The sequence below is a fragment of the Acinonyx jubatus genome, chromosome D4 (assembly GCF_027475565.1).
Source record: "Acinonyx jubatus isolate Ajub_Pintada_27869175 chromosome D4, VMU_Ajub_asm_v1.0, whole genome shotgun sequence".
Lineage (NCBI taxonomy): Eukaryota > Metazoa > Chordata > Mammalia > Carnivora > Felidae > Acinonyx > Acinonyx jubatus.
Window position 1 is genome coordinate 34,527,848 of NC_069391.1, and position 12,671 is coordinate 34,540,518.

Below are 12,671 nucleotides of genomic sequence, written 5' to 3' on the forward strand. Positions count from 1 at the left end.
GGAGCCATGCCAAGTGTTTCTGGGGAGGAAGGGGCTCCCAGCAGGCAGTATCCGGGGAAGCATTGTGGAGGGGTGGCCTTTTGCCAGGTCTTGGAAGCTTCTAGATGTCATAGAGATGGAGTAGGAGGGTGCTCATCCCAGGCCTAGAGGTGGGAAGCAAACCACAGACTGAATGAGGGAGGCACAGCCCCTGCCTGACCACAGGGAAGGAGGACCTGAGGGGACAGAGGGGGAGCTGGCAGTGGTGACTCAGAGGCCTGGGCTCCAGCCTTGCCTTCCCTACCCCCATCCCACCCTTTAGCTTTGAGACCCTTTGAGGTGAGTTCTTCCTCACCTCTGAGTCCCGATCCCTCACCCATCACACACGGGGTGGTGGGGCTATTGTGAGAGTCAGAGCCAATGGGGGTGCCGGGCACACCGTCTCCATTATTGGCAGTGACTAAACACAAGACCAGTTGGTATAAAGTCTGTAATACAAGTAGGAGGGGACCACCAGAGTTGGAGACTAATGCAGATGGAGGAAAGGCCTCCTGGAAGGGCAGTGCTGGGGGGCACCTGAGCTGGGTCTTTAAAGGCTGAGACCTGTTGTTAGACCAGAATTTTTGGAAGGACATTTGAGGCCTCTCACGTCTCCCACTGCCTCCCAGGGCCTGGTCCTGCCCACCTGAGCCTCCTCTCCCTCCTGCACAACTCTGACTTCCATTTGTAATTGCCTATAGGTGCAATTAATTAGGTTCTGTCGTTCTAATGACTCACAGGGGTGGCATATTTTTTCTCTAAATGCAGATATTCTTTTGAGGGTTTGTGTCTTTATCTTTTGCAGAAAATCACTAAATTAAAAGAATTGCCATTTTAAATTGCAGATTAAAGAGAAACTTAATTAGAAGGAATGAAAGCAGTTGTGTTTGGAGCTTTTGTTCTTAACATTTTTTTTTCTTTTGCTGCTGAATCACTGTACTTGCAGTTGGTGTATTTTATTTTAGGTGAAATGATTTGCCTAATTACGCCTGTCATTCATCACCACCTGTTCCCTCTAAATATATGGCTATATTATTAAGCTTGCAGGCGAATGTATAAATTAATTCAGTGGGGAATTACAGTGTTGACTGGGATATTATTAGGTTTTATCCAGTTTATCTGGTATGAAAACCGATATTTTCTTCCAATAAAGTGAAACAACAGCTCATTAAGCTTCTTCATTCATTCATTGGGCACCGGTTATGTTGCAGGCATGTGCGAGGCATAGGGCACAAGGGTAAGTGTGGTACAGCCCCTGCCCCTGAGGGTCTCATGGGGCACCAGACCACGAAACTGGCCATTAGGATGCCATTAGGAGCAAGGTGAGTCTGGAGAGAGGGTGAGGTCAGGGAAGGCTTCCTGGAAGAGGTGGCCCCTGAAGGGCAAGTGGAGTCAGTTAGGTGGAGAGGCTGGCAGAAGCTTGTGGGGTTGTGGCCATTCAGGCAGAAGAATGGCCTTGAAGTGCTCATGGTACAGACTAGGCTGGACAGACAGCCAGGTCAGTGGCTGTGCTGCAGAGGTGGGGTTCCTTCTGCGATCAGTGCTCCATGCTCCATGCCTGTCCTCACCTTCCGTGCCAGGGGGTATGTGGTAGGATTTTATATTGACAGAAATCTCCAAATTCCAATTTTAGTCCCGAGGTGAACATGTCTTAAAGTTCCTCTGGTCTCTCCTCCTCTTTAGCCTGTGGCAAAACTATACCTAGAGCCTCATCTTCCCCCCTTCCCAACCTCTTCCCACATCATGCCACTTCCCTGCCTACTTCAGCACTCTTAGCCCCCCGGGCCAGAGGTCTGCTGAGCAGCCCCCTCTCCATTCCTAACAGTCTCAAAGTTAGCAGAGGGAGGGACCGTGGAAGAGTGCACACTGGTCCATGATTCCTGGCCCCCCTCTCCCTCTGTGCCCCAGATCTCCTGTCAGTGGAGCATCACAGAGTCTTGGCTGGCTCAGCCCATGAGTAGTCAAGTCCTTTTGGAGTCATCTCTTAACATCCCTCCCATCACTGAGGTATTCACCTCCATTACTTTCCCTAACTGGTCTCCCTGCCTCCCTGTTTGCCCCCCACATCCCCTCTCCATCAACAGAGTCAATCTGAGGATGGCATTCCCTGACTGACCTGTCCATAAGATTAAGACCCAGCTCTTTAGAAAAGGGCCGTGTGACCAGGTGCTCACCCCTGCCCAAGGTCACCCATCCAGAGCTCTGCAAGGCAGGCGATTCACCTCTTCCCAAGAGGTGACCCGACCCCCCCCCCCCAAGAACATACACCATTTGACTGGTTGCCATGAGGGCTGGTGTGGTTCAGCAGGAGCCCTGGTGGGAGAGCCAGGTTGCTGGGAAGCCAGGCAGGGGCCCATGGTGACATGTGCCAGGGCCGCAGCTCTGGGCTTCACCCCCTCACTACCATGGTGAAAGCCCAGGTTATCAGCCAGATGGAAGAGGGCTCTCTCAGACACCCAGCCCCAGGATGTGTACCTTAGAAGGGCCTTGTCATTGCTGTCTGTCCCTGTGGTTGGGACAGAACCGTAGCCTGAGAGGAGGGCAGAGCCCCCAGCAAGCCCTCACTCTCTCCCCTCCCCACACTTCCAGTCCTGGTCTCCCAGCCTGTCAGTGTCTCTAGGTTAGAGTTTGGCCTCTGTCCTCCTTCCTCACGAATTTTAATTATGATTTTCTGAGTCCTCACCTCCTGGAGAATGCCAGCCCTGTCCCTCTGGTGCTCAGGCCAAAAGCCTGTAGCCCATCATCCTCTTTCCCACACACTCCACTGGGAATGCACAGACAAGCCCTGTCGGCCAGTCCAGCAGTGGCATCCTCACTGCTCTCCTTGTGCACCTCTCTCTCTCTTTCATTTATAAACTTTTTAAAGAGCAGTTTTAGGTTCACAGCTGAATTGAGCAGAAAGTGCAGGGAGTTCTGATAAACCCCCGTCCTCCACCCTTTTTGGCAGAGCCATCCTGTTCAAAAGTGCCAGGTGAGACCCTCCCCATCAAAACATCAGAATGACTCTCCCTTTCTCTCAGAATAAAACCAAAGTCCTTCACAAGACACAATGCCTGATGATCTGGCATGGTTTCCTCCCACCAACCCTCCATTCCCGCTGGACTGTATTGTGTCTGTCGCCCGAGGCATGTTCACACCTCTGGGCCCTTGAACTTGCTCTTCCCTCTGCCTGGAATGTCCTTCCTCTGGGTTTTCTTCATGGCAGTTAGAGCAGCTGGTAGGTATGCTGTAGCTCAGACCTATCCCCCTTACTGTGTCTATCCCTGCCCGGACTCTAAACTCCTCCGGCAGGATTTCTGTCTGATTTGCTCACTGCTCTTTCTCCAGCCCTGACCTTGCCTGGCACATGGGAGTGAGTGTTGAGGAGCGGAGCAGGTTGATGGACGGGCTGCCAGCCTCCCCTGCAGTCATGAGAGTGAGCATGCACACGTGGGTCCGGCATGTCTAGAGCCTTCCATCAGCAGGAATCTCCCTTCCCATTGTTTCCCATCGTGGTTAATGCAGAGTGTGTTTTGGAGGGATGGAAATGCTTTGCAGTCCTGATGGATGATCTTGCTCAGTGGCAGAGACCTAGAACAAGTTCACCCACATTCCACTCTCCCCACAGTCAGAGCTGGGTTTTCCCACCACCTCTCCTGAATGTGAGGTTGACGGCTTGCCACTTCTGTGCTTGCTCTTTGGAGATCGTGTGTCCGTGGGCCTGCAGCTGGACCTGGCTTTGGGAGCTTGTTCCGCAGGCCCTGGCCCGTCTCACTCTGTGTGCTAGGCCCTTAGGAAGTTATTCTGTCATCTGATCTTCACAGTACTGTGGTGAGATGGGAAATGGGGCCTCAGAGAAGTTGAGTAACTTGGCCAAGTCACACAGCTAGCCACTGACAGTCTTGGGAGAGGAACTCGGTTCAATTTGGAAGCTTGTGTGAAGTACCTGGCACGGTGTCCACACTGAGCAGCCATGATAATAATAAAAGTAAATATTTATTATAACGTTAATTGAATAGAACTACATGCCAGGCACTGTGCTAAACTCTCCGTGATGTCACCTGCCTGAATCCTCGCAACAACCCCATGAGGTAGTGACAGTTATCATCCCTTACAGAGAAGGAGACCAAAGTCCAGAGAGATAACTTGCAAGGTGGACTAACTGGTCTTCAGGAATGCTTCTGGCAACTCCGGGTTCAACTCCGTGTTTTCTTCCCTTTGTGGGATATCTCCAGGGTCCTGCCCTTGAGAAACATCCTCCCCAAGTCTGTGGGGGTGAACGATGCTCCCACAGGCCCAGAGCCGGGAGGAAACGTATGGCGGGGCCTGCCCCCGTGCTGTGAACTGCTTCAGCCTCACCTGGGTGCTGGGTCTGGGACAGGGCTCTCTGCATGTGGGGCGCCCATGCAGAGGGCACTGAATGAAGAGGAGCAGACATGGGGGGTGCAGCATGACCCTTGACTGGAACTCTGTGGGCTTATCCCAGAAGAAAGGGAGCAGATGTGGCTGGTGTGCCCTGCAGGGGATGGGAGTATGGGAGGAGAGGAGCCACTTGGAGGCAGAAATGGGAAACACCTGCCCGCCCCCCTCAGAACTGTCCAGGGAACTGAGCCCTCATGGGAGTGCCATGCCCCCCTTGCTGGAGATTGCAGGGGGTGTCCTTCGGGGATAAGGCTGAGCTCAGTGGCCTCTGGAGCCCCTTGAATGCACCATCTGGTTCTGACAGCACCTGTTGTGGGAAACTTAAGTCTCTTGAGCCATGTTCGTTCATTGCCTGGAGTTCTTCCCCCTGTGAATCATAAAGCCCCAGTAAAAGCAGTCGGCTATTACCCCACTGTGCACCACCCAGTAACCTCTTGGGTAACACTCTGGTGACCACGCACTTTCTTTCTCCCCCACAGCTCAGTTTAACGGCAATGAGAAACGGCAATCATCCCCCTCACCTTCCCGGGACCGGCGGCGCCAGCTTCGAGCTCCTGGAGGGGGCTTCAAGCCCATCAAGCATGGGAGCCCTGAGTTTTGTGGGATCTTGGGAGAAAGAGTGGATCCTGCTGTCCCCCTGGAAAAGCAAATGTAAGTTCTAAGGGAGCAAGGCACAGCCTCAGCTGCAGTTCATACAGTCACTGCTAAGGCTGAGAGAAGATCAAAGCCACCATCAAGTCAGTGGCTGATGAGATTAGGATACATGTCTCCTGATTCTTAGCCCCATGCTTTTTCTCTTCATACTGTATCACCACCTTTACTTTGGACTATTATAAATTGGATTCATTTTCTAGCTACATTGATAGTTTTGCCTTACATCTGCTTGGCATTTGTTGGGCAAGGATTTAAGGCTCTAGATTTGGGTTTTCTCAGCCTGTTTCCCCTGAGATTTCCCACCTCGTGACCCAGTCCCATCCCTGCTGCCGCCTTCCCTCCCTATTCTTCCCTAACACTGTCACCCCTCCCCTTGACCATGGTGGTCACCTCCCTTCTCACTGTGTGCATGCCCCTGCTCTGCTCTGAAACCTTCAGTGGCTCCCCATCACCTCCAGGATAGTCTCATCTCCCTAGCCTGCCGCTCAGTCTGTGAATTGCCCCCAGACTGCTTTTTCGGTGTCTCTTCATTCCATATACCTGGACTAAAGTGAGCTTCTCCAGGTACTTGATAAATCGGGTCCTGCATCTTGTGCTGATACCTTTAGCTGTATCATCCTCTTAACAAGCAAATGTGCGATAAATGGGGTTATCATCCCCGTCACGTAGCTGGGAAATCAAGACTCCAAGAGGTGCACAGCCTTGGGATGTCACAGCCCACAGTGCAGAGGCAGGATTGGAACTCCAGCCCTGTGCCTTGACCTCACTCTCCCCTCACTCACCTCTCCTCGTACACACTCTTATCCCTCACCCTTCGCACAAGACTGGCACAGAGGAAGCACCATAAGGACAGGAGATGTGCTGACAGCTCGCCGATCCCTCATCAGACTGTCCCACATGTGTGTCACGTACTATATTAATCTCCAGCGGGGGATTCTGGCCTCAGCACAGCCGGCAGTGCATCCCTCACAGGAAATGCTCACTTGGCAAACAGATGCAGGGTTTTCCAAATGACATCATGTGCCATGGGCCCCTTTTTCAGCTATCATCTGGTAGATATGCTATCATCTGGCGGGGGGTTGCGCAGCCTCCTCTGTGATCCCCCATGCCTGCTGTACCGAGCACATGGGGGAGCACTCCCAGTGGGCGTCTTTGCTAACTGTCTGTCACAGCCACCCAGATTGGGTGGTAGGTTTTGCTTATTTCTGATCACTGTGTACTTTTTAATTAACAAACAAAACATGATCCAGAGATAGCTGGGTGCTGTTCAGCCTGCATCCTAACCATTTCCACCCAATATCCCTCTCTAGCTCCTGCCCCTGTTGGAACATAAGCTCTGTGAGGGCAGGAACTGATCTGGGTCACCACTGCATCCTCAGTGCTTTGGAACGATGCCTGGCACATAATAGGTGCTCAAAAAACAGTTGTCCAGGAAATGGATGAAGTCCTCAAAGAGCTGTCAGTGCTGTCTCTTTCCCTTCCATCACCTCCCATTCTCTCTCAGCACAGTAGACGACTCCCTCCTTTGAAGATACACTCTGCTCCTGGTTTTTCTCCTGCCTCCCTGGCCACCTCTTCTGTCTCCCCAACTGGCTCCTCACCTCACTCAGCTTGACCTGAGGGTGGGATGGTCTGGGGCTGGGTTTCCAGCTACGTGTTCTCCCTGGGTAGTCTCAGCATCCCACACACCACCTGGAACTCCCAGCTCCTACATCCAGCTGCCATCTTGGCATCTCTACTTGGCTGATGAATGGGCTATCTCAAATTTAGTATGTTTAAAACTGGGCTCCTGATCTTCTCCGGACACTTGCTCCTCCCCCAGCTTCCCCACCTCCATAAATGGCATCACATCTACCTACTTATTCAAGCCACCAATCTGGAGTCTTCTTGGATTCCTTTTTTTTTTTTTGCCTTACACTAGCATCTAATACATTACTAAGTTCTGCTAGTTCTCCACGCAGAATAACAGGCTGAATCCATCTGTTCCTCTTTGTCTCAGAGCCACCTCCCGTGTGGACCACCGCAGAAGCCCCCTACCTCATCTGCCACTCTACTGCCCTTCTGGCCCCTCTTCAGGGTAACCTGGTTGGTCTTTAGTAAGACCATCCAGAGCAAGTATCATCCTCTTTTTAACACTCATTGCCCTCTGCTGTGCTTAGATGAAATCAGACTTCTTCCATTGCTCACAAGGGAAATTGGGCTCTGCCTCCCTTTCCACTCTCATCCTGTACCACTCCCCATGCTCACAGTGCTGGGCAGGGCCATTCTTGCTGTCTTCCTGTTTTATGAACACCCCAAGCACATTCCTACTTTAGGACCTTTGCTGGTTCCTCTGCAGAGAACATGTTTTCTTTGGCTCCTTACATGATTGGCTCCTTCTCACGATACAGATTCTCAGGTCAGATTTCATCTCCTTGGGAGCCTCCCCATTCTGTTCATTCTAATTTAGGCCCTTCCTGTGCCCCAGTCAATGCCTATCACAAACTCAGGATTCCTACATAGCAGTTGTCACTTTCTGATATTGTGTCCTTAATCTATTTGTTGACTCTCTGTCTTCCCTGCATCAGCCCCATGAGATCAAGGATGTAGTCAGTGGTGAGTAAATATTGGATGAGCTAATGGGTAATGCATAGGCTGAATGGCAGTGGTTGAGTCTCCTTAATCCCCAGGATTCGGGCATGACAGGCCAGCCCCACAAAGTCCAACACATCCCCAGACAGCCTCCTGCCTAGATCCTGTTTGCAGTCCAAGCAGAGTCTGCTTGGGCCCAGCAGTTGGCCCTCAGCACCCCATGGGACCACCCAGGCCCACCCTGTTTCCTGGTGGCCAACTTCATGCTGACAGGCTGGCCAGTGGCTGGCCCTGGCCCCCTGAGTGTGTCCTTTGGCCCGTCTCTCCCAAACTGCCTGGGTCTCCTTTGAATCTCGACCTGAGTCCCTGCCTTTCTCTCAGTGTGCAGTAGCTGGGGCAGCAGGGAAGGAGCCAGCAGCTCATCCTGTTTACCCACCAGGGATTACCTTTAACCAAGATCCCGAGCCCCTGGAGGCCCATCTACTACCAGCTCAGCCCCTGTGCTCAGGGAGGGGCGGAGGGTGGGCGGCACTTCCCTAGAGACTTCTTCTAGGCCTTTCCCTGAGGATGGCTCTGCTTCAGATGGCTGGAACTTGTTTTCCTACTAAAACATGTTTGTCAGCTCACTGGGGGTGTGTTAACACAGGTGAAATTTCCCAGAAAACGACCTTGCCAAATCTGTTAACTCTTAGTTCTTAAGTCCATTCCATCCTTGTCTGGCTGTTTCCCCAAACTACAGTCATGGATCCCTTCCAAAGTGTGGCTTCAGCCCTCATATCTCTAGAAGTGTTTTAATTACAGGAGCCTATATTCCTCTTCATTTCTCTGTACATCTAGAAAAGAAGGCAGTCTACACTTCCCCTGCCCCTTCCCCTGCAGAGATCCAGCCCCAGAGCTGACCTGCTATGGGTGGTCACCTCCTGGGCGGTCAGTGATTCACATGCTCACTGGGCAGGGACACTTGTATCTGCTCTTCCCGCCCTTGCTTTCCTGAAGCAGTTGGGTTTTGAGGTTATAATTATGTCATCACCACCACTGCAGCTAACTGTTCAGAACGCTGCTTTGTAAATGGCAGAAAGTGTGCGCTGAAAGGCAGTGCCGTGCTTTTCCCTAAGCAGAATGCCTGTAGCAGAATGCTCAGAGGCACTGTTTGCAGGGCACCCCTGGGCCGGGACCAGGAGGCAGCAGCATCCCTGCTTACACCTGGGAATTTGAAATGCGGCCTACGGTGGGCAGCAGCCTGAATAATGATAGTTGGGGGAGTTACCCATGGCCATCTGCAAGTTCAGTCTCTTTCTATGGATGCTGGGAGCTGCCATTTGTTGAAACTCACCCCACCCCAGGCTCTGCATATGCCCTTCTGTGCGTCATCTCATTTAATCCTCATATCCCAAGGTGGGAGTGGAGTGACCCTAACCCAATAGAGAGCCGAAGTGCAGCCAGGTTCCGCCGCTTGTCCCTGACTGCCCAGCTGGCAAGTGGCAGAGCGGTCTGTGCCTCTGTGGCCATCCAGCACCTGTGGTTCTCTTCCTGGCCTAACTCGCCGCCCTCCCACCACGCCTGCCCCTTAGAGACTGTGATGTAAGCAGAAATGCATTCTGGGTAGACCCACTGACTACCCCCATCTTGTGATCTTCACTCTTCCTCTGAAATTTCACCTTCAACTCTCCCAATCTTGAAAATCAGTTGTTCGTCTTTTGTCCTACAGCGGGGGGGCCTTAGTCATGTCGTCTGCCATTATACCCCTACCTTCTGATTCTGCTGCTCACCACCTAGTGTCCAGAAGCAGTGATGCCAGGCTTCCCACATGCCCGACCGATGCCAGATTTGCTTGACAGGAGCACTGGTGTGGCTTTCCCACCCAACCGTCTGCTGTCCTGAGTGACAAGCACCACCCACTTGTCCCGCAGATGCCAGGCACACGTCCCTCCTGTTAGCACCCTCTGATGGCCTCCGTGTCACTCAGATGGAGAAAGCCAGGGTCCTCTCATTGCACACCGGCCCCCTGAATGGCCCTGCCTGGTGGCCTCGTGGGTTGCACTGCCCACCCCTCCCCTTTGGCTCCCTGCAGCCATGCTGGCCTCCTTGCTGTTTACCAAGCACATCGGGCACTCCTGCCTCGGGCCTTTGCCACCCCTCCCTCTGCCAGAAGCACTCTTTGCCAGTTACCCTCCTTTGTGGCTTCCTCCCTCAACTCCTTCAGGTCCACATTGAAAATGTCACTCTTTCCAGAAGGTTTCCCTGGCTCCTGCTTAAAATAGCAATCCCTACCACACACTCCAAACCACACTACCCTGCTTCATTTCCTGCATAGCACCAAATTGTAGTGCAAGCCCTGTGAGGGAGGAGGCTGCAGGCTTGTTCACTGCTCTCTCCCCAGGATCAGGCATGCGGCACACACTCGGCAGTTCCATACTGAATGACTGAATGCATGCACACACACACACACACACACACACCTGCCTTATAACGAGGAGGCTGGGACATGCCAGCTGCCCCCAGACGGGGCTGAGCCTCCCCAAGGAGGAGTTTGCAAGGGTGTCAGCTCTGAGGGTCCTGTCCTCTTTGGGTTCTGACCCTCTCTCTCCTCTCCAGCTGGTATCACGGAGCCATCAGCAGAGGAGATGCCGAGAACCTTCTGCGGCTCTGCAAAGAGTGTAGCTACCTTGTCCGGAACAGCCAGACCAGCAAGCACGACTATTCCCTCTCCCTGAAGTGAGTACAGCCTCGCTCACCCCCCTCAGCCCTCCTCGGCAGCCTCGAGTGAAGCGCTGCCTGGCCCTTGTGTCTGTGGCAGAAAGACCCGCCAGTGTTCCCCAGGAAATGTGCCAGTGTGAGATATTTCAAGCCTTGGTTTTTCAATTTGATCCTATTCTCCTGGAAGGCAGAGGAGTTCTTAATTTCCTCCGCCCCAGAAGAGGAGGGGCATTTTCCTAGGATTCAATATTAAATACCCAAAGAAAGCTTTCATATCTGCTGTGAACCAGGAACCTAATGAAGCTCCGAGTATACCTCATCCCTCCCTCAAAGCTCACAGGAGTCCTTTGATGAGAAACATATGGTCCCCATCTTGCAGATGAGGAAACTGAGGCTCAGAGAGGGACTTGGAAGGCCCAAAGGGCAGAGCCAGGACTCCAGACCAGCTGTTTGACTCTCCACAGCACCACACTGCCACTGTGAGAACAGCCCTTTCCCTATGTTCCAGGTTGCTGTTTGGGTGGGTCTGATTTTTATGTGTGTCACAAAGGTTGTGAGGAGTGCTGGGAAGAGCCAGGGAGAATCCTGCTGGTGTTCTCCTCTGCGGCTGCTTTGTAAACTGTTGGGCCTTTCTGACCCATGAAGCATCACTGTTGAGATAGGCAGCCTCAAAACGAGAAAAGGGTTTTTTGCTTGAGTGCTTCATCATTCAGTGCTATTGCTAAAGGGGACCCAACAATTATCTAAACCCCATTTTACAGATAGGAAAACCGAGGCCTAGAGAGAGGAGGGATTTCCCAAGGAAATATAGAGAGCTAGTGGCAGAATTGGAGTTTAAGAAACCCAGGCCCTTTAGCCAGCACAGACCCCCGGGAACATTGAAGCCTTCTGCCTGGCTTCCTCTCTGCACTGCTCTCCGTTCTTAGAGCCTGTGACAGAGAGAGGGCCTGCTGTGATGTGACTATCAGCTGTGTAGACATTGGCAACAGTGCAGCCAAAGAATGAGAGATTGGCCTGCACTCTGTGCTCAGGACTGAGCCCACCCTGTCTGCTGGGCTCTGCCCTGAGAAGGACCATGACAAGTTGCAGAGCATGGTCAGCAAGCAGAGGCAATGGATATCTGCCTGGGGAAGAAAGGACGTGTGGGCATGTGGTGAGAACCACAAATCTCTCAAGGATTATCAGGACAGAAGGAGCAGATGTGGTCAGGGGTCCCCAGATGGGACTTATGGGCAGGCAGATTCCAGCTCAGTGAGAGGAAAAGTTTTCTAACAGTCAGAACTGATCAAGAATTAGATCCATCCAAAACTGCCTCGATAGGTAGTGAGTGTCTCATCACTGGGGGTGTGCAAGTGGGGCTGGATGGCCCTTGTCAGGGAGAACATGGAGAGGATTTCTAACAGCAAAGAAGGCACTCAGGACATACAGCACCTTCATACTTCACTGTCCACCATCAGACCTGTTGGCATAAAGGATCTGTTTGGTTATCTCAGCCGAGAAGATCTCAGTACTAAACTGCAGCAGGGCTGGGAGGCTGGACTGGCAATGAGCACAGTCGGAGATCCCTCAATGGATTGAGGAGCGGGCGGCAGGGGAGCAGGTGCACATCACCAGCCATGCTGACAGGGACCAGGGAGTCCTCATCTGCCCGCTGCTGCATGCAGCCCCGCTCCCTCCCTCACTGTCCAAGGTAACTGAGCAACCCAGGTGCTCTTAAGTGATTCTTCCAGGTCTCCAACCCCACCCCCACCCCGCCTCAAGGTGAACTGTGTTGTTCTGGGTTTCGAGAGGTGAAGGAGGCAGGTGACAGCAGAGATGGGATTCCCACGTTACTGCCCTTCCACGATGACTGAGGCAGCCCACCCACCCCTTGGGCTTCCTCAGTGCAGCACTCAGTACACTGCCAATCTGCGTTCCTCTGTGAATCTCTTCTCTCCTGGAATCTAGGACCTGGCCAGAAGACTGTTCCCAAAACCACTGATTGAGTGCAGCAAGGAAGGGGGGGTGGAGCACCCCATACCAGTCCCGGCTGACCTTCCTTTCCATGACCCTCCATGAGCTGGGCAAGGGCTGAGCCTCTGCACTAGGTGGACCGGGCCCCATGGGGACCCCGGCACAGCTCTGCCTGCATGGGAACAGTAGCCTCCCCAGTATCCAGCAGTGTCACAGTTGAGGCACCAACATGGAGCCATATAAGGAATCTCAAGCCAGTTGCAGAAGTAATCATACCAACAATACCTTCAGGATCCATTTCTCAGTCTCCTGTGAAATGTGCCCTGTTATGCAAACAGGCCTAAAATCTACCTCCTGCATGGGTCTCTAGAAGAATA

General features: G+C 52.7%; 1 protein-coding gene across 1 annotated transcript in view; it reads left to right on the forward strand.

Annotated features, from left to right (window-relative positions):
* SHB (SH2 domain containing adaptor protein B) overlaps window positions 1–12,671 on the forward strand; it is a 135,632-nt gene that overhangs the window by 99,294 nt on the left and 23,667 nt on the right. The window contains exons 4-5 of the mRNA XM_027039484.2: window positions 4,899–5,070; window positions 10,240–10,359. Coding sequence (XP_026895285.1) covers window positions 4,899–5,070; window positions 10,240–10,359 — 292 coding nt within the window. The remainder of the gene's footprint in view (window positions 1–4,898; window positions 5,071–10,239; window positions 10,360–12,671) is intronic.